The sequence below is a fragment of the Mya arenaria genome, chromosome 4, assembly GCF_026914265.1.
Source record: "Mya arenaria isolate MELC-2E11 chromosome 4, ASM2691426v1".
Taxonomy (NCBI): Eukaryota; Metazoa; Mollusca; class Bivalvia; order Myida; family Myidae; genus Mya; species Mya arenaria.
In genome coordinates, this window is record NC_069125.1 from 4135078 (window position 1) to 4158481 (window position 23404).

At 33.2% G+C, this 23404-nt stretch overlaps 1 protein-coding gene across 4 annotated transcripts in view; it reads left to right on the plus strand.

Moving 5' to 3' along the window:
• The window catches only part of LOC128232937 (MAP kinase-activating death domain protein-like), a 72169-nt gene extending 49655 nt beyond the window's left edge, over window positions 1–22514 (plus strand). For 3 of the 4 annotated variants that reach the window (XM_052946744.1, XM_052946747.1, XM_052946746.1), the window contains 11 exons: window positions 51–210; window positions 1828–1948; window positions 2814–3030; window positions 3381–3488; window positions 4505–4669; window positions 5142–5214; window positions 11504–11610; window positions 15484–15556; window positions 16943–16989; window positions 17371–17473; window positions 19098–22514. In XM_052946744.1, the coding sequence (XP_052802704.1) occupies window positions 51–210; window positions 1828–1948; window positions 2814–3030; window positions 3381–3488; window positions 4505–4669; window positions 5142–5214; window positions 11504–11610; window positions 15484–15556; window positions 16943–16989; window positions 17371–17473; window positions 19098–19102 (1179 nt within the window). In that variant the 3' untranslated portion in view covers window positions 19103–22514. The remainder of the gene's footprint in view (window positions 1–50; window positions 211–1827; window positions 1949–2813; window positions 3031–3380; window positions 3489–4504; window positions 4670–5141; window positions 5215–11503; window positions 11611–15483; window positions 15557–16942; window positions 16990–17370; window positions 17474–19097) is intronic. The other variant, XM_052946745.1, reaches the window with a different exon arrangement.
• Window positions 22515–23404: the final 890 nt, after the last annotated feature.

Sequence of the window (23404 nt, forward strand, 5' to 3'; positions counted from 1 at the left end):
ATGTAATGTAAAAACAGTATTTACTTTTTATTCCATTTAACCATCTCCAGGGCAAGGCAAGTGTTAAGAAAGGCCGCTCCTCAAGTCTGTACAGCAATAAAAGTAGTCTGAGCACGGGCTCGCGATATCGGGACGGGCAAATGATCTCCACATCGCCCATACCTGGGAGCCCAGAAGTTACGAAGACATACCTGTTTGAGGGGCTTATTGGTAAGATGGTACTTTTTATGTTATAAATGTTAAATCTAATCTTTTATATGAAAGATTGGTGTGTTTTTTTGAGAAATGTAATGATTTTCAGCTCATTTTGTTTTGGAGGGAACAAAAGAAGGGATATTAGAAACTTTTATTAAATCACTCTCGTTAGCGCGATGTTGTGCAAGAGTGTGGTCTTGGACTGGGAGTCAAACCCGGGTTGACTTGGTGGAAGCCAGTGTGCTAACTGGACAACCAACAGGTATTATGTGAAAGCTTTGCATGGTTCTGTTGTTGTCTTAGTTCAAAAAGATGAACCTTGGTTATAACTCGACAGCTGTTTAAGATATTGAAATTGTATAGTTGTTTCTAGAGACAATTATTTATACACATGTATAACTCTGGCTTTAATAATTGTCGAGTTCAGGTCTAAACTTAAAACAAACAGACGATCGATCAGCATTTGATTCGCAGCACTCTTGTTTATGGTGTATGACGGCAGACTTTGAAATACATGTATCATCCAATTAATTGATAATAAAATAATAACAATTGGAATAAGACCGGTAGCTACAAATATAACTATAACCCTGTTTAGATCCACAAGGTTTAGGACTACAATGGAAACTACAGGGACAGGCCCAGCATCCAAACATTTAACTATGACCCTGCTTAGAGGCACAAGGTTAGGAATACAATGGAAACTACAGGACAGCCCCAGCATCCACACAATTTACTATGACCCTGTTTAGAGGCACAAGGTTAGGAATACAATGGAAACTACAGGACAGCCCCAGCATCCACACAATTAACTATGACCCTGTTTAGAGGCACAAGGTTAGGAATACAATGGAAACTACAGGACAGCCCCAGCATCCACACAATTTACTATGACCCTGTTTAGAGGCACAAGGTTAGGAATACAATGGAAAGTACAGGGACAGGCCCAGCATCCAAACAATTAACTATGACCCAGTTTAGAGGCACAAGGTTAGGAATACAATGGAAACTACAGGACAGGCCCAGCATCCAAACAATTAACTATGACCCTGTTAAGAGGCACAAGGTTAGGAATACAATGGAAACTACAGGACAGGCCCAGCATCCAAACAATTAACTATGACCCTGTTTAGAGGCACAAGGTTAGGACTACAATGGAAACTACAGGACAGGCCCAGCATCCAAACAATTAACTATGACCCTGTTAAGAGGCACAAGGTTAGGAATACAATGGAAACTACAGGGTGAAACCCAGCATCAATACACTAAGCTACGACCCTGTTTATAGAGTCCCACTGTTAAGAACACAATTGAAACTACAGTGACTAGGTTAGCATCCATACATTTAAATATTGCCCTCTATTAAGTCACAAGGTTTAGAATAGAATGGAGATTAGAGTAGCCAAACATGTAACTATGACCCTGTTTAGAGCACACAAAAAATCATAGTCTTCCAGAAACACCATTAGAAATACACATAGCAATACAATGAACACAGATCTCATATGCTTTAAATATCTTCATAAATAAATGTTAGGGTTACCACCTTGAAATGGTCAGACAAACAAGTAGCAATTGGTACATATATTTCTACAAAATGTATTTAAAAACTATGATAAAAAAAAATTCCAGGCAAGGAGCGCAGTCGACTCTGGGACCAGATGCAGTTCTGGGAAGATGTGTATCTAGATGCTGTAGCCCAGGAAAGAGATATTATAGGCATGGACCAGGGACCAGCTGACATGATGGACAGGTATGTGGTGTTAACTGTAGGTGGGGTTTACAGAATTTCGGAAAGTTTAGTATCTTAATGCCATAGCCCTGGAAAGGGTGGAACAGGGACCAGCTGACATAATGGACAAGTAAGTGGAGTTTACAGAAAAGTTGCAGGTAGGTGGGGTTTACAGAATCTTGATAAGTTGATTGATAGTTTAGGGACAATAAGTATCTAGATGTTGTTGCCATGGAAAAGGATATTATAACCAGCTGACATGATGAACAGGTAGTGGGGTCAAAAGAATGGTGGGAGACATATTTAAAGAACCTGATATATTGAGAGTTTTTGGATGAAGTGTATCAAGATGCTATTGCCTTTTGGGAGAAGGATATTATAGGCAAGTACCAGGGACCAGCTGACAGACAGCTAGAGGGGCAGACAGAATAATGACATGTAGGGTAGTTTACAGAACATTGCCTTGTTGATGGCCAGCTCTGGAAAAATAAGTGTCTAGATGCTTAAGCCCTGTGTAGAGAAGGGTATTTTAGGCATGGACAAGGACTGGCTGATATGCTGGACAGATATGAGGGGTATCTACACGGATGATTAGGGTGGTGTTATCTGTCTAGAATGATTGCCTTAGGTTGGAAGGATCCTCATTGGATGTAACATGTTACTACTCTTACCAACATCATTATGGAAATATACCATTGTGACAATGTTCTAGCTTACAAGGTTTACTATGCTCCGTATTATCTTTAGTCACTCTTCCTTATTGTCCATTGCTGTTTTTTCAAGGTTTTTAAACAAAATGTATAGGATCATAAATTCATATATCTGATTTACTTCAATGTCATATCATTTTGTAATGTTGGCAATACTACCTTGATATTATTTTCAGGTACAACTCTTTGGGGCCGGGAGATAGGAAGCGCCTTGAACACGACGAAGATCGACTGTTGTCTGTCCTGCTTTATAACCTTGTTAGCTTCATGATAATGACTCGCATACATAAGACTGAGATTAAGAAGAAAATACGCCGCCTCCTCGGGAAGTCTCACATCGGGCTCGCCTACAGTCAGGAGATCAATAATCTATTGGACAAGATTGAAACACTGGTATGGTGAATTATTTTCAAATATTAGATTTAGTTTAACAGTGTGGTCATTTTATGACGTATCAATTAAATGTGATATTTGTACTTACCATTGTTACCTTTGCATTGTTTCCTTTTCTGGTTATGGAAAAGAAAATTGTTGTGTTATTGCATGTTCTGAAAGGTTGAAGTCATGTATGTCATCGACAATGGTATCTTGCTATGTCAGAACCAAATTGCAAAATTACATGTCCTCATAAGTATATAAAAACAAATAAATCTTCTTCTTTGTATATAAGATTATGCCAGACATTTACTGTTCTTCATAAAAATGCATCAGCTGACTATCATTTCTGTCTTGTTCAATTTCAGCACGGGAATGACATTGACCTGCGTCCTATGGGGAGTAGGTTTATGCAGAAACAGTCGTTCACAGTGCATTGGGGCAGTGACAATAAGGGAGATATGCTCTTTATGGAGGTATACACAACTAAAAAGGGCGATAATGTTAAAGTAAATGTTTGTGCTCTTTGACCTGTGTCCAATAGGGTGTCAGTTTATGCAGTTTAACAGTGGTTTAATGTCCATTCGGACAGCAAGGGAGACAAGTTCTTGATGAAGGTATGCACTACAGTGGGGAAATTATCAATGCCCCCACTTTTAGGGGCTGGATGTATATAAATTTGCCCTTGTCAGTTTTTGTGCCCATGCATCCTTCTGTCCATCCATCTATGATTCCAACCGTAAGTATTATGCAAACTTGTGTCAATCAAAACTGCAAAACTATTTGACCTAATGTCATGAAATCCTAGGGCAATGTTTGTGAGATGATGAACACCTGACGAGTTGTTGGCAGCAACACATAGTAGGAGAATTATGGTCCTTCAATTACCAAAAAAGTGCATTTTCAAACTTTTTTTAATAATGGTTTTTGAGGTTTTAACTCCTGATAAATAAAAGAATAACCCTAATCTGTGTAAGGGTTTCAGTTGTGTATGAAAGTGTTTGCAGAAAAAACAAACCAAATAAGTCTTATGAAGAAATACTGATTTTTAGGAGCAACGTAGCTTACTATAATAATGTAGATATCACACAGATACTTATATTTACTTGATCATTCCTGCAAACAAATTCAAAAAATGAATAAGATATTAAAAGTAACAAAAAATGTAGCTTTTGCTAAATACTGGATCTTGACGAAATTAGAAACGGGGCTAGAGTAGAATTTTTCGCATAATATTGCTGTTTGTTTGTGATGATTATATAATCGTGTGTAGAGTATTGGAGGAGGTTTCTGTGACTGATGGTGGTACAGAGACTTCCATTTGACTTTGAAACCATGATTCTCACTGTGTTGCTGAATTGGAGGTTTACCTCAGATGTGCGATTACTCTTTCATCATACAGAGTATCACAGGGGCCACATGTGATAGTTTATGTATGCAACAGAAACATTTATTTTGAGAGTTGGAGATTTAATCTTTATTTTTATTACAGGTGTGTGATGACTGCATCATCCTACGGAGTGTCACGGGTTCCATCTGTGACCGCTGGTGGTACGAGAAACTGGTGAACATGACTTACTGCCCCAAGACAAAGGTCCTCTGTCTGTGGAGGAAGATGGGTGATAAGGTCCAGCTCAACCAGTTCTACACAAAGAAGGTAGGTTCTTAACATCATAACTCATGGTCTCTATAATGGTTGTCAAAGTTAAAAGTGTTAAGTGTCATGGATAAAGAAAAAGCCTGTGCAGTTGAGCAGAAGTAATATCTGTCTGTTATGTAATTGACTGTTATATTGGGGGCCATTCAATCAAGTTTTGTGGAAAGAAAATGGAATTACTTTGATATATAAGCTTCTTAGTACAACATGTACATGTATGGGGTTGAGCAGAATATAACAGAATTACAATTATCAGTTTTACAGTTTTTAAATTCAATTCACCTCTACTAGTTGTGATGACGGTCTAACATTGCTCAATGTATCTTTTTTGACTAATAATTTTTCATTTAAATGAATTTTTGCTAAATAGTGCATTATTCATTGTCTCTGTGTCATTTTATTATGAACCAGTTTTGTTAACACATTAAAAAAATAACAAATTGAATATAACACAATTTATTTGACTCTGCAGTGTCGTGAGCTTTACTTCTGTGTTAAAGAAGCTATGGAAAAGGCTGCCATGAGAAACAATAGTAAAATCCCAGGTAAGCTTACCTTACCCACCATTAACGACAGGCTACAGCATGCCTCTCAGTCTCTTATATAAATGAGTACATTTGCTGGCCTATATGTGTTTTAAGGTATTAGCTTTGAATTTCTTTCATTATGTAGATAAATTATTTTATTATATGTTAGCTTATATCAGCAATTTTGAAATATGTCATTAGTTATGGATTGTATTTCCATTTGTAAACCTTGGCAAGTAAAAAAGGTTTTCACCTTTTTGAGTACACTTAGCACACTGCTAAGGCTGCTTGTTGTGATTGATTGCATCATTAAATTCATGTATAGCATATACTTTGAATTAAAAATAAGATCCAGGAACAATGCATTGTGAATAGATAATGTATCCATCTGTTTGATAAAAATGTTCAACTATTCTAAATATAGAGTGTGTTAAATTGCGGGATATTTACATAATCTGAGAGGCATGGTTTAGTTTAGTTGTTATATTAAAGTTATCATTGTTATTCTGAAATCATTTCATCTTCTATAAAGACCAAATTTGGTGCTGTACCTTTTTTAAGTGGACTCAATGGTAACTACGCACATCTTGTAAGGATACATTGTAAGAAGTTACCAACGTAAACAAAAATAGACACCATTCTTGCATCATTTTGCTCATACCATGATTCTTTAGGCTTGTCGATAATATCATTATTTAGAAGAGGACATACCTTACTAATATTTCATGCAAGTAATATAAGGTATGTAGGTATATCTTTAAAGAATGTATCACTGTTAAAAATATCACATTATCATTTTCTAATCATATTTCCACAGTTCAAGCAAACTTTCTCTCTTGGTTCTCTGTGGCTGTGTGTATTGTGGAACACTGCTTCATTTCCCCATACATAGAGCTTTTCAATGTTACAAAGCTGTGTTTGCCTTCTAACTTGTTCTTTGTTATAACATAAAGGTGTAGGAGAAATCCCTTCCAGAATGGACAAAATCCACCCACCAATGCTTGTGTATGTGGTTGACTCCCCCTCCGCCTCCCCCAATAAATAAATACTGTCTTTGATGTCGCTTGTGGGCAGAATAAAATGTATGAAATAACAACAACTGGTATAATTCATCAATGCCATTTTTTATCCCAACACACATATATATATATATATATATATATGCAAAAATTAGGTTGAGGGATTTTGTCCATTTCTTGTTACAGTTGTAAATGTGACCTCATTCTTGGATTGAAATACAGAAATGCTATCATATATTCTGGAACAACATTGTGACCGTTTTCATTGTGGTACACACATTTTCTCTAATAGTGTTATCTTATACTGTAACAGAAATATACTGTTATTTGCTTTTTTCTAGTTTACATGTATGCACATTGAAAGGTAAAAGGGGCAAAACTATAAGTTACATTAAATAAAGAAACAGATGGATTGTTTTCTGTCTTACACAGCTACAAGAAAAGTAATATAATCCTTATCATGTAAAAAATATAACCTTCATGTGAACAGAACTATTATCTTTATATAGAAATGTAATCTTGTACAAAAAGAGTTCAATAATGGAATGGGATCTACACTGTAAAAGCTTATCTGAATTAAGATGTTGGCATACAGATGGAATTGACATGTTAATTTTCTATTGTTCAAATTATTGTCTTAGCCTTGATTACACCATTGCCATTCCTATGTGCAATTCCAAAATGTCAGTATGACTGCCTTCTTTTTCTATTTCTGTCAATCAAAATTCTGAACACTGGTCTATATACTGGTTTGTGACCTATATACTTGCCCAAGGTCAAATTTAATCTTTTGTGTCTAGTACATGGGTTTTGTTAGCATATTTGGTTTTTCGAAGGGAAGGGTGAAAGGATTGCCAATTTAGCTTTTGTGTCGTCAAGAGTGGTTCTTACACATAAACATCTTTTGCCTTTGTCCATAACTTCGAAGCAGATAAGAGATATTTTAATGAGACATAGTTCACATGATACTATTGATAATATGAATGTTAGTAGCAAGGCTCGTAACTTTGGCTTAAACCAATGTCCAGTTAAGCCCCTTGACCAACTCAGAAAAACAAATGAGTGTTGTCTGGTGCTTGTCTGTTCTTTAATTTCTGCAATTTGCTAAGCTGAATTGCAAACCCAAGTTATACAGCTATGAACAAAATGCAATAGAATTGATTATCTCCTTGGGTCAAGGTAAACTGTTCCTGGTAAGATGTTATATACACGAACAGCTGAGGTTAATGAAATTGCGCTACTTTGTCTCATCATTTCCTTTGGTTAAATTTTGCTAGTGACAAACAAACCAACAAACATTAGATGACAACAATTTATTACCCAACACATCAGTTATTTGGAATTGTAAAACCTTAGGGGACTATAACTCAAAGCCAAACGCATCAATTTTTTGGATTTGTAAGACATTAGGGGACTATAACTCAAAGCCCAACGCATGAGTTATATGGATTATGACTACTATTTAATGCCCAACAAATCAGTTGTTTAGATGTGTTAAACCTTTCATGACTACAACTCGTTGCCCAGCGAGTCAGTTAATTCAATCCTGGTTGTGTTGAACAGTGAGGCTAAGGTTTAAAGTTTACATAAACAGTCGAACGTTGCATTGGAAAGGATTCTTGGTATTTATAAACTTTCAAGATATTCGATTTGCAAGGCTAAATATTTATTTTTTCCTATAGGATTAATACCCGAAGGTACTTAAGTTCTGATTTTTAATACACCCTTAAATCATTTAAAGCACACATGCAGCCCTTGAAGAAAATCATTACAGATAACTATCAATTCCATTGTCGTCATCCATTCTGAACGCTCCGTTATGTTAAGAATTGTTAGAAACTTAAATTGTGAATTATTGTATTAGCTGATTGGGGAAAACCTATAAAAGGTAAGTGGAATATAGAGTAATGTGCTGTCATGGTCGTTCTTAGAACCTTGCTTTTAAATGTTTCTTGATCTTAATCCTCTAAAAACATTGTTTACAAATGAAGAGTGTTTAAGCGAAAAAGTTTTATGTAACATTACATTAAGAAGCCAATGGAATTCCCACCTCTCCAAATGTTTCTTCGCACATTTTTAATCAATCGGATAACCTTGACCATCTCCGCCTTCATCGAACCTCAGATGTATGCCATTGCATTTGTAAAGGTCGTTCATAGAATTGATAATGATAATAATATGAATTACTGTTTTTAATGTGTAATTTTTACTTCAAATTTATTTCCAATGAATTATTTTGTCGCATAAATTATTAAGATTCTTGAGAGTAAAGTCTTTAGACTAAACTACCTAATTAAACTTATTGACGATTTATATGCATGGTTGTTAAATGTAAAGAATTCGGACATTGTTAACCGTCCCTATAAATATATGGTTGCTTCGAAGGAATATGGCGGAGGTGCTCCAATTGGTTTTTAATAAGTGAATTGCGTAAAGCAGATATGGGTCTGTAGTAAATAGTAATACTACATTTGAAATTATCAGAAGTGATAATATCAAAAATTAATGTTTTACCTGGGAAAGAACATTAAATTACATTAGGCCAATGACCTTTAAAACACTTTAAACCATAGGTTATGTAATGCTGCTTCAGTTTGTTTAAAGGCGTCATAATCTGTGCTTTGATCATACTTACAATAAGACCTATCTCTGTTTGTGTCCATTTTTTCATTGTCATGAACCCTTATATACTTAAATAAATTATTTCCACAGCCTTTATTTCAATTTTACCACATTGTATCTTACTTAAAGCAATATTGTTTGAATGTGTACTGTTATATTATTTTCAAGCTGTTTTATTGTGAATATTTTCAGTTTCTTCACCCACCTAGCTTCATGATGTCCATTGTTTGATATGTCTCGGAGAGGGAAAACATCTCATGAACAAACATTAGTAAAACAAAAACAAAATTTAGTGGTCATTTTCCCCCATTAAATCGTCTTACTTGGAGGCTTTTCACATTCCCATTGTAATGAGATATTAGTGCTTTAATACACAATCATTGACAAACCTTTAAGAAATGATGCTTGGGATAATTACAATCGCTATTCTTATTCCCATAAGAATATGTTACTGTATAAATTCTTCGGTTTACTCTTTATTGGCGTTTAAGGCTCGATACGTTTATCAAAATGTTGATGCAAACAAATATGGTTCAAATATCCAAACTTCATTTTAGAGTCACTGTTATATATCCTTACATTAAAGATACACTCTTACTCCCAAATAAGATTTACCACAACTAATACTACTTTTTAAATATACCAAACAGAATCAATAAATGACAAAAACAATTGTTCGTATGAAGGATACTGAGTTGAATTTGAAAGTTGCAGCAAACACGGTATTTCTACCTTATGAGACGCAAGTAAGTCTCAGTAAATCTTTTAGCATTCACCAATCATTTAATATTTTTTACGTTTACAGCTCTTAAATACACGGTTACAATTCTCTGATCAGTAATCCTTTATGCCGAAACGTTTATAAAGAGTAAGCCAAAGTGTTTATACATACATGTTACAGTGTATTTTGTGAAAGAATAGAAAACGATACTTATGTGAAAAACTGCAGAAACAAGCTCAGTAGGAAAAAGTTTAAACATAATTTTTGTAAGAATAGCCACCTCGTTTCTATACGTTGTAGAACAAAAAGCTATATTAGGGACCACCTAAAATCAACTAAACAAACGAGAGTAGGATCCTGGCATATATAATGCGGTCTAAAAACTCATAATTGATTAATAATTCAGTTATATAAAATGTGTGAATGAAATCAACACTGACTAGAAAAATGTACTACAACCTTTGTATAAAAAAGGTCTTCAACATGGCTAAGATTATGTAAACTAAATACTACCGTTCTCAGTCTCTGTATAACTGGAAATTATGACAACATTTTATCTAGAATGGAAATGTTCACTTGACCGCATCAACAAACTTACTTTATTGAAATGTTCTTTTTGCATGCAAGGCAAAGTAGCTTTGTTGGTGCACAAAACCAACAAAGTATATTTTTATTTGACATAACTGAACATATTATACCAACCCACCTTTGGTTTTGCTCACTTTGGTTGTCACATTCACAACTTTGTAGTGCAAATTTTGAGTAAGTGAACATTGCCATTCTATAGTTAAAGTTTTTTTCTAATTTCACATCCAGTATGTTTCATTCATCACTGCAAATAGTTTATTGCGTTGCAGCGTACATACAGAATAACTGTTACCTTTTGCATTTTAGCTTTTGTTTAAATACGTTTATTTTTCGAAGTATATTAGTTTTGATTCTTTTTCCATAATTTATCCTCATTTATATAAAGTATATATTTTTAGAAGGCACACATATAATTTATTATATTTGTCCAGAATAAGTTATAAAACTATGGGATGTTTTTTCTTGAAATGTTGCACGTTTACCGTTGCATGTGTTGAAATGTTTTATGTCTTAGCTACAATAGTGAGACTGAGTTGGCTAACAGAGAACATTGTGCTCTCCAGAGTTCTTTTGAATTAAAACAATGTAAAGGCAGAAAGTAACTTTACACTATGCAAGTATGACATTTGTTAATTTAAAGCTTGAGTGTTCATGCGGTATGAACGCAGAAGAGCATCCGAGCAAATTCTGTGAAGCACTCTAGTTGAAAAAAAAGATTAATTCTTCAACAACTAAATATATTTTGTTAAGGAAAGGTTAACGAAAATATGCAGCTCGTTGCGGTTCATACAATAAAGTTTTCTCTCTATACCATTGACAAGGATATTAGGATGTGCAAATTATTTGCACAAATTGTCCATATATGAAGCATAAGGAAGTCAAATTAAAACCTAAGCGGAATTTATACCCCTATCTATAATTCTTTTACTTTATCATATATAAATATATGCATAAAGAGAAGCATCCTCACTTTGCACTATTACATTTTTTTCAAGTAATCAATTCAAGTTTGTTTGAAAAATTAATGCCATTAAGACTATGTGGATTTATCCTCTACCCAATTGCAATACTAGTACAATTTTGTATATTTAAATACAAGTTGATACAAAGGAAACACAAAATGTGAAGCAATGGATCACCATTCTAGATTGCAACTAAACAGTGTCAAATGTTATGAACTATTTTCTGCGTATCAATTTCATGAGTTGTGGATCATAGATAGTAAGTTTGACGTACCTTTATACCAGTACTTTGGAGTGCACAATAATGGTACGTTTGCCTGGATGGCTCAGATGAAAGAGGCAGAACCAGAACAGTAATGAGCAGAGGAGTTACGTCGTCCGTCCAACTTTTTCAGGCCCGGAGCTCGGGGGTGAGTTTCCCGTGCAAGATGTGAAATCTGGGCAGGGAGGACTCCTGCAAGTCTGTATGGAAGGCATAGGTTTACTCCTAGCGAATAGTAAGGTAGGGTGTGGCATGACTTGTCTCCATATTATTCGTCAGCATGGCTTTTGTTCCGATTGTTGTAAATGAATGACCTCGCTAGAAAATATACTACACTGGGCATATTTTCCAGATGGCAAACAAAGTCTTGCAGTCCTTATATTTTATGTGTATTTTCAAGTAATAATCTCAGCCCTACATTTAACAGTTTTAGACACTTTATCTACTTGACTTCTTAAAAGGCACTGCAAATACGCGGCAAGGGTCAGAAGTTCAACTCGTGACAATCTGTTGTTAATGAATGGCCTGTTATAATAACAATTTATTAGTAACAACAATTTTATGAACCTTTTTTATCAAATTGAATGTTTCAAAAAGAAGAAAGACTCCCAACTCTTCGTCTGGTAAACTGTCTTTAAATAATACACAAAAACAATGCTATGGAAGTATTTTAATCACTTACTATAATAACAGTGCTATGTTTTATCAATTGATAATACAGATATAATTGAAGAATTGTTATTTTAGATGTACTCGATGTACAGTTGATGTTTTTTCTTCAAGTCTTTGAATGCATTTAAAGAAACTACTTAAATCTGTTACTTTTTAATATTTACTCTGTAAACCTGTTCTCGGCACTATTTTGTGACAATCATAAACATCTTGAAAGTAAATAGGTAGATAAAATCCATCAGACAAAATGCGTTTACTTTTCTTATCATTAGTTGGAAGAACCAAAACTAGTTTTGCAATATGTTTTTATACCCAGAGCTCACACACTTAAAAAGATTATGGACACACTAGGTGTTATATCAAGTCGTTAGCCGATAGATATACGTAATGAAATTTTCGATTTGTATAGCTTTTACTCTCTAAGAATTACCGTATACTGATTGACCTTTTCTAGTTAAGTAAATAAGTGTTTTTCATGTTCATTACACATGATCAAATGTGTATCATTATGAGGCACTTGTCGAATCTTTGCTTGCTGGAAAATATGCCACTCCAATCTTAATAAATTGCCATGCATCTTAATAACCCATTTTTGGTCTGATAAATTCGAGCTGTAATATAATTTATACATAATTATTTTATACCATACTATAATTGTACAATGGTTACATTTGTAACTGATTGATTGATTGGCATATTCGTTATATTAATTTCTTGCTTTTGGAACATAATACGGATGTTTATGTAGTTTGTGTAATTGAGTAAAGTGAAAAAAAAAACGTTTCATACAGATCAAATATATCAGACAAAATGTGTTTCGTTACTTTCTTATCTCACTTTTAAGTAGATATCATTCTGTCATGAAAAATACTTCTATCATGCATAATAATTACCCGTAAATATGTCCTATTAAAAGCGCCGGGAACTCTGGGGCTCTTATTAAGAACAGTTTTTCCTTATTCAGTCCATTTACTATGCTTTTCACTATTACCCAACAGATGGACCGTCGGCAAAGTGGCAATTCAGTAATCCGTATCCGCTGTTTCATTGCTGTGTGTTCATCAATAAAATTGTCTACTAAACACATGGCTTCAACATATAATACACACCTTTCGGCAAGAAAGAGGAATGTTTTTTTTCCTGTCATGGGTCAAAAATATTGTTCAAGACAAGGAACATGAAATTTATTTAATAATCGAGGAACAAATTGTCCAAAAGAATTGAATTTGAATTTCTTTTAAAAACAAAATGTATTCCTTCCTTATCTACTGGGCTAGATGGCACATAAAACCAATACAATAAGTGTCGCCTTTTGCTGCCTGACTTTTAATTATCACGTGACTATCATCGTTTGTTTATGATAGTGTATAGGTTTACCGTATATGCATGACGTCAGCTGTCTGAGCAGGTGCTCTTTAATGGCACCGATGGGATGCTTTTCTGCAGATCAAATTGCATGTTTTAGAGTTTAGAGTTAAGGTAAGCATTTTTCATGCCGCAGAACCGAAAAATAGAGCCACAAAAAGACCCACGGCCCATCTATACGAGCATGCACGTTTTTAGGACCTTTACGGGTAGTTCGTTTATGTATTAAAACAATGTTTTGACATTAGTAATTGTTGCTATTAAATTCCAGTTGTATTGATAAACTATCCCTAAAAAATAATGTTTTGCGCAAAGGACTCCAGAACTAAATTTGTATTAAAATTTATATTCCTAACTGTTTCTTCATCTATCCTCTAAAATGATCAAGTAAATCATGTTCACATCCTCCACTTCTAAAAATTTACTACTTCTGTTAAATTAAAATGCCATCATATTGCTTTTTCATTTATGTACAGCATGCCGACTCGACTAAACAAAATTGTACGAAAATGTCGAAAATGTTTATGAAATGATCTTATTCATAAAATATTTTTAAAATTGTGCTTCATAACTAAACGCTTGCATATATCTTTGAGATACTTTTACAACTACTAGTATATGACAAGTCTGGTAGTTCCTTTCTGACCTTTCTGTATATATTTCTACAAGTAACTATAAAAAACATTATTACATTTGCGAATAGAATAATAGGAATGTAAAATATAATACATTAGAAATCATTAGAAAATTTGTATGACCTAATGTATGTATAGTCCTAGATGTTCCTTACCGCATGTAGCTTGCCTTGTAGCGTAGAGAATAATATTAGGGTAGTTGCATCGAACATTCACAGCCTGCTGAACGGAGCAGTTACAATTAAACGCCACTTTTTCTCACTTTTTTTCTATGCAACTCTGAGGATTATCATTAATTTTCATACATATTTGTTAGTTATACACTATATAATAGAAATAGTAACATGTATTTTTGTAGTTATTTATGTTGTTCATTTAACAGGGCTTAGCATTTGTTTAAAGAGTTTTTGATTCAGCTTAAGTATTCTTCAATCCATATTTAAATGCCTGTAAGATGTATAATAAATGTCTAAGATGTAATATAAATAAAGTACGAACTACCCTGATATTATCAAACGAATGTCCCTGCCAAGTTATGCATATTTCTAGCAAGCCTACCAATATTGGACAGGATGATGATAGCAAGGTGAAACCATGCACAGCTCTGTTGTTCTTTCATTAAGAAATTCGCATTTCTTGGCAGCTAGATTTTGTCTTGTAATTGGCATTTTAACTTTTCTCTTCTTCTTTTTTTACCTATTGCCAACCTCTATGGTACAGGAGTTTGAGGTAATGCTATTACTGTGCGTTTTGTAAACCCCACGTGATTGAACAGGATCACATGACCTAGTCATGTGACCTTGTTACTCATGTGGTTAGTCTCTGATTGTGACCACCCCAGATATTTTTTATTTACACCTTTGGTATTGAATGCTGCTTATGCTTTGTTTTTATTCAGTTGCATTTCTCATTTGATTTAAGCTGGTTGTTCTTTTTCATCTCTATAGTTTGTGGGTAGTTTTCTATACAATACCACTTGTGAATTTTATATTTTACTCTCCGTTCGCCCAATGACTTACGCATATTTGGAGATCGTAGTTTTAGCTATCAGCCAACGGTTTTTATCAGAATAATGACCATGTTTTTCTTTTTTGTAGCTGGCGAGGATTTTTTTCTTTTCTAATATGTTGCTTAAAGGGTTTTGGAGACATAACATTATAGGAGCGGCTTTTGCTTGATATTGTTTTTGATAGTTTCATTAGCAGAGTAATCAGTAAAGAATAAAACAAAATAGTATATTGAAAAGAAAATGAATTTGCTTCCAATAACAAATGTTATCTTATAGGTTATTTATCCATTAGAGAAGTTTGTCAGACTCATAAATTGAAAACAGAATTGAAATGCTTGAAAGATTGGGTAAATTGTACGACTGTTCTTCACACAAGTGGTATAGTAGTTAATCACTTTACTGCCTAGTTATTTTGCTTTTGATTTATTTCAGTCATTTATAGAGCTAAATCGTATCAAGAAGTGTTTTACCTTGAAGGGCGAGATATTTATTCTTGAAGAATTCGGTAAGGACAACAGTAATTTGTTTCTTACTTTATTTGATATGTTTTCTATTTTAGATTTCGAGATTGAAACATAAAGCTACTTAATCTCCTAGTTAGAAATCGGGTATTTACATCGGTTGCCTATGCCGCACCATTTTAATCATAGTAGACGTGTCCTTTTGGTCACCAACCCAAACCGAAAGTAATGGAAACATTCGTTTAATAATAAATGTAAAATAATTTTGAGGCTCGTAAGACCTTTTTTAAGAAGAAACTTCATAACTTAATGGGTTTTTTTTATTAATAACGGAGATTTTTCTAAGTCAGTAAAATCATTATAAAAATAATCATTACAAATGGGTTGGAGACTAATATGTGTGTTTATGTGTGTGTGTGTGTTTGTGTGTGTGTTTGTATACGTGTTTGTACTTGTTATTGCACTTCATTTTAGAGATTATATTTTTACATTACCTTGAAGTTTTACATTTTGGTAAAATATTTATTTTTTCATTAAATGTTTAATTGTTGGTATTACTCATGTGTATATTACATATCTACGTCTGTTTTATTGTATCAATATTAATAATGATGATTTTGGACCAGAATTGATAGTGTATGTGTTTTGTGAAAATATACTTTGGTATTGTCAAACAACAGCGAAATGTTGAAAATGAAACACAGATAGACATAGCATTTTTTCTTTATAATAATACCGTCTTTTCATACCTTTTCAAAATTCTTCATCTCCTTGTTGCTTTGTTCACGGGTATGCCTAGAATGTTGTGTGTATATTGTAATACAACGAGCACATACATTTTGTTGTAATTCTGTTAGCTATTATTGAAAAGCACATGTAGAATATAACTTTTTTGTGTTTTATTTTTAAAGAACAACCTTGTATTGGTAAAGTAATACAACATTAATGATTATTTGCTGGTACCACTGGCAATTGTACCATAATTCGGAACGAAAATTACATTTTGTCTGAACCCAGTGTAAGAAAACATTATTCAAAATAGTTGGGGGAAAAGGCTTGTCTGATAACATAATTTTTGGAAGAAACCTTCATATATATGTTAAGCTGTTGTTTTTTTCGATGAAAACATACAACGTGTAAAGGAGGATGCATAACTCTTGTTTTTTTGTAATTGTTGATTTTTCTCCCTTTTCGCTGAAATTAAACTGACAAGCGTTCGCTCAGTGGACCTCTTAATTTACTTTTTGAGTGAAATGGAGTTATACCAAATAACATTTTTAGCAAGATAATTGCAACGGTCTTCTTTTAATTTACCTTAAAGATAATCTGTGTAATTAAAGGAAAACATATGCATGTGAGTATTGAATGCCAACCATATGTTTCGTCGTAGTTTATATTACAATATTTACCAATTCTGTATGGACTTTCAGATGCCAAAAGTAAACAAGTAATCCAGCATCGCTTCAAATCCAGACTGGTAAGTTTGTAATTTGCGTGGTCAATTTACCCATCCCCCCTGCATCCTTGTATTGGATTATCACTGAAAAAATCCGAAGGTTGTTTCTGCACGATTTTAGTTGGGACATTTTCAGTTTAAGTTTGGAATTTTATTGAATAAATTATTGGTTTGAAAGTTTTAATTTAGAAGAAATGTTGGTTAATTTATTGTTTTCCCTTTACGTGATTGAAACACAGACATATGTTGTCCAACACGGGGCTTTGCATCAACTTGTTACAACATAAGAAATAACACCTATATGTTGTCTGATATTCCCCTTTAGTATCCCGACGACTCCTAAACTATTGTAACTGTATCATTTTGTTGAGTTAGCATGTTGTTTTGTATTTTGTTACATAGGCTGAAACAATACCAATGACCGTACATCGTATTATAACTGTGCAAGTAGCAAAAATTGAACAGCAAATACGACAACAGCAGGAAACACTCAGAGACGCTGGAAGTAGGTTTTTGTTTAGTTTTTGTTGTCTTTTTTATCATTTATATATATTCGATCATCAGGGATTGTATCTTGTGCAAGCAATCCCTTATATAGGCTCACACCTGGCATTTGCAAATCCTTGTCTCAGCTTTACACAGCTTAAGTTTACTAGAGTGCATGCAGTGTTTAAAGAGGTTGCGAAAAACTACTTATGTGCGTTGTTCTGTATGCAGATGCATATACAAATGATGTGGTATGTTTAAACTCTAGACTTGTTTGAATGATTACGTCAAGAACACATGTTTATACATGTTACTTTTGTCGAGCCTATTTGTATTTGTATCTATGGAACGAAATGTTTCTTCGTAATGCATGCTCACATAACTCTTGGAAGGTAGGCGAGTTATTTCGCAATCTCCTGAACGTTTTGTGACTGTATTGTGCGATTATTAATTTCATTGTTATAATGTAGCAAACATCTCTCGTGTTACAATAAATTATTTTTGAATGAAAAACGAAACAGTAGGTCATTTATCTTTCAAAGTTTGATTTCCAATTTAAGTTGATTCGTTCCCAGTGTAGAACTATTCTTCAAAATAATCATTGGATTTTGAAGTTAAAGATGACTTAAATTAATAAGTACGTTTGTAATGTCCAACATTTATAATTGAAGTGTTTTGATGCATGTATGGAATGTCTTTGTTGTTTTGTACATTGTCTTTCGTTTTGTGTATGCTAGGCCTTATCAGTATTTTGCCATAAAGCAGAATATTCGTTCAACTTTTGTCTCCAGGGCTTATTATATTTTGTTTATAATAATACACTTGGTCCTTTCATTAAACGTCCTGCTAATAAATTTGGTCATTTGATGAAGAGTGACCTGTGACTTTCTTACCTTGGTCCGTATTCACTATTTTCTTCAGAATCAAACTCAGAAAAGCAAACTTAAATATTACATTGTATCTTTATTATGTTCTATTATGTAAAGGTATGTGTAAGCAGCTGTAAAACATTATTATACAGTCAAGAATTTTTTACAATCGATTCCCTTCCCAATAAAAATACAATTATAATGTAATTTTTGTTTAAGCGTCTGTATTCTTAAGCCCAGACTCAAGATGTTAGTGAATAAAGGCCCTGTACTCGTCAACCAAATCAGAAAATTATACTAAAATTTAAAGATGCACTCTTACTCCCTTATTTATAACATTTACCACAATTAATAATATCGTTTTAATATACCAAAAAGGATGAATAAATGTAGAAAACAATGGTTATTATGAAGGATACCGAGTTCAATTTAATAGAAATGAGCATAAAACATGGTTTTTCTACCTTATGAGAGTATAGTAGACCACAGTAAATCTTTTAGCATTCACCAATCATTTAATATTTTTATGCGTTATGCTATTAGATACACGGTTACAATCTTGTTATTAGTAATTAATATTTTCCGGAAATGCATTATTAAGTAGGTATTTAAAGGTTTATCAGTCAAGATTGATGTTTGATATACATGTGTATGTATTAATTTTAAATTAGAGTGTCACTTTAACAGTTTGATTACATTGTTTATCTTAGGCCCAATAGCATCGGTAAGCGAAACATGTTGAATAATTTGGCATTTTTGTTCAAAATTTTGCAGGCTGATCAGATATGCTATGCTGTGCTATGTGTGTTTTCGTACGTCGCAGCAGGGAATGAACTACGAGAGCATCAACGCAAACAAACTTGACCAGAACAGAGTTGCACATAGTGTGGGGTTGTTCAAAACAGAATTATCTGATAGTTATATATGTATGAGATAGTGCGGTTCTGAACTGACCCACATTACTTTCTTTTTGATTGTTTTGTTTCTGAAAATTTGTGAAGGCTGTCCACTTATGATAATTTAAAAGCATTTAATGATATATTTTTTATTAAGAATATATTACAAATTTGAACACAGTTCTAACATTTATTTATATATTGCGACTTTACAATTGTGATATAATAAATGACTGACTCAAAATATGATTACTATTTTAGTAGCGACTCCTTTTTTAATTGCTTTGTAAAACTACCGTATTTTAATCATTTGAGAAACGTTGCGTAATCAATACGAAGATAAAAATCGACACAGTTTTGTTACAACATTAACATTTCCATGGTAACTACGATTTGTAGATTGCTTAAATTGTGGACAGCCTAAAGTATTATTTCAAATGGTGCTTTACTTATATTTAACCTCTTTGTACATGTGTACATATGTTTATGGATTGTTTTTCAAAGACGAAAATAGTATATTTATATTTAAATTATATATTTTCTCACTAAGCTTTGTGTAATATCCTCACAAACATTAAATAATATATATGTTTACATTTGTTAAGTTGCTTCTTTCAGAGATATATTTTTGCTCACTCGTTGCTATTTCTAGTCTTTCATATTCTTTCTTTACATTGAATATGCATAACAAGAATTGGAATTAATTAGGGAAAAGGGATATAACGTATTTATTCCTATTTATTCATCTAGTAGATCATATTAAAGATTCATGGTCTGTTTAATAGTTATATTTTGACCAATGAAAAGGCAGAATTTCTCAAGTTTTCGAATACATTTATGTCATTGAATCAGCAGTCATTCGTTTGTTTGTTTATTTTTTGATCAGGTGAAGTGGTAGATACTGGCTGGCCCAGTAAATGGGTAGTTGACAGAATATTATGTAGACCACAAGTAAACATTAAAATTGTCAGTATGTACTAACAAAAAGTATTTTATTAAATGCTAATAGTCATCCATTATTTAAAAGTCGGAGTATATTTTTTCAACTGCTAAATCATTTGGTCATAATTCAGTAACAAGGTTTTCGAAATGTAATAGAATTGTATCAAAGAAGACTGCATTAATGTTGATGTCTTCAAATAGTGTTTAATAGTTGTACATATGTATGGTGGCTCTTTTCCTTGAATTGCTTAAGTGTGATGAAATAAAATATAAATCGTTAACAGAAATTAAACTTACAGTTTCCATCGGAAAGTTTAACAGTTTTAAGGGTATGATTGATATGATGGTACATATACATAAAATGTATGATGAGATATAGTCAATGTTCTTGTTTTTCTTTTACAGTAGAAGCTCTTTTGTTTTTATTTAAAAGGTTGTGTTTTGTGCAACTCTGTATCTGGTCAGTATTCACAGCGGGAATGGACGGTACTCTCAACAAACCGCAACCAAGAGGAGTTAACCATAAGTCTCAAGTCATTTCCGAACTTAAGTTGATATCCCGAAATAATTTTAGTCGAATTAAAAGAAATGTATGCATAGTTTAAACAGAAAATATAATTGTTTTAATTAAGTTAATGAATATATGAAGTATTTCGGAAGTTGTTCTTTCATATGACCAGTGGGATGCTAAAGATAGGAAAAAGCATTACGTTAGGAAATGACCTAAGATCTTTATGAATGCAGGACCAGACATTCAGTGTCTTTTTATTTAGTGTTTAATGTTAAGGACACATTTCATTATCCCAATCTAGACTTTGATAAAGGTGACCCAGAAAGGGATATTTTTATAAGACCCAACGCCAACATGAGAACAACAGATTCAACAGTTCATTGCTTACTTCGGAGGTTGTGAAAAGGTTGATGCAGTTCGATGAGTGATCGGGACATTGCAAACGCATTCGATCATGTGTTTGTTCAATTGTGACGTATTCGCTGAACCATGCCAAATAGATATAAAGTTATGTTGTCGAGGAAGTTTTCGGTAGTGTAGGATAAAACATGTATCTTTTTTAAACATGACCATTATATACTTTTCAGCCAGATGGATTTGAGCTCAAAATTGTTGTATAATATTTGTTTTAAAAACGTTGTATCCATGATAGTTAAACACTGATATATAATCGCCCCTTAAGGAACTGTATTTTTCTTTTGCACTTGTGTAGTAATAATATGCGTAATTTATCAACATTTCGTATTATATCATAGATTTTGTTTTTGACATTTTAACATTATTAATTAACATTTTTCTGTAACGCTCTGAGAATTTGATAAGAAAACACTGTCTGTTTGTGTTTTAAATATGAACTCATTGTGTGTACAACTATGCTTTCTAAAGTACACTAAAAATACATGTTAAGCTTTAAACGGCACTTTAGTTAGGAATCTCGTAACTCAGACAATCAAATTAATCTAAAAATAACACCTACCACTTTCAAGCAATTGGAATAAAAATACATGTATATAAATAATCATCGTCAGATACACCCAGTTCACTCTACGTTATTGAATATCGTGGGACATTACGCAAGGAAAATATCGTAATCATTAATTATTAATGAGGCAGCTTCATTCGGACGAATGGGGACCACTTCGGAATTTAATCAAATGAAATTACGTCATCTGTTCTTTTCTTTACTTAGTAACAAAACCCTTGTATGACGTCATTATTAGTTTGCAACAAGCAATTTCATCGGAAGAAGAGTTTTCTTCCCTATCTCATAAATATTAATAAAAATGAGAATTTGTCAGTCAATTCCGACGAAACTAACACAGTGTAGACGTTATAAAGTACTTAGGTTACCAACGAAAATAAATATTAAGTTGGAAATGACCGTTCGGATCAAAATATATTTATTAAAGTTACAATATGGTAATGTAACAATATGTAGTGTTATAAACATTAATGCTATAACATTATAATTCTTTTTTTGGGGATGATATTAGTTAGAAAGAAGTTTGAGAGTTTCACATTTCAAAGAAGCACAAATTGCAAACTTTACAACCTTAGACTTGGAAATAACTATATACAAAATACTATATATGTAATGAACATGCAATGTGTTTCGTGTATGATATTTGTTGTTCAGTTTACTAGTAATATTAGATCATTTGTACGCAAACATGTTTATGTCACTTATCTATTCATTTCAATGGATCGTCACGTTTGTTTATTTTGAAGTAGATGAAATCAGTGGTTAATAATACCTTATTTGTAGAAATCCGCATGGGTTTATTATTATAGCCTTGTGCAATATTGTTAACATTGTTCATTTGAAATAAATCGTTACAATGTCATTGTGTTATGGGTTTTTAGCTCTACTGGCCAAAGGCCAGAAGAGCTTATGCGATGGTAATGTGTACGTAGTATGCATCCGTGCGTTCGTGTGTCTGTAAACAAATGCTTGTGAACACGGTACAGTCTTCAGTTTTGATTGTATCTCGATGAAACTTGTACAGTACCTAGATATCCATTAGAGCTCGGTTCCTTTCGAAGACCAGCCAGATCCGCCCATGAATGCCTAGATTATGGGCCATGGAAGTTTTAAAGAAATGCTTTCTATTTTTAGCCTGGTCTGCATGAGCGAATTCAATTTTTAGCCAAGTTTACATGTACATTCAAGTCTAGAGTTAAGGGAGACAATTTTCAAGTCTAGGATATTGAGAGACAATTTGCTTTTTGTTTCTGCATTTGATTTTGTGAATTACTCTGCCTTGTTCTTGTTGAAAGCCCAAAGGCCATTTTTTAGCTTTAAGTTCCGTAGTTTGTGCATTCATCTTAACAAAATTGGTTGTGAATGTTTAAGTTATGCACCTGCTATCATTACTGGTCACACCCAGGGTTCACAAGTTTGGTAAATATAAATCTGGAAAGGTTTGAAAATCTTTTTGTGTGTTCGTGCATCCATCTCAGCACAATTGATTGTGAATGTTTGTTCAAATTGATCAATGTTGTCCTTGACTTTGACCTTTTGACCAACTTTTTTTTAACTTTTAAAACTACAGAAATTTTTACTATGAGTACAGTTTTGAAAGCGTTTTTTTTGTCAGATGAGTTTTACTTGGCACATATATTAAAATAGTTCATGCAACTAATCTGCTTACAATACTTTCTGGGCTCAGATGTTGAACGTGCTACGTTTTCAGGTAACCCAAACACAAAACATAAACTATATGTCTGTTGCC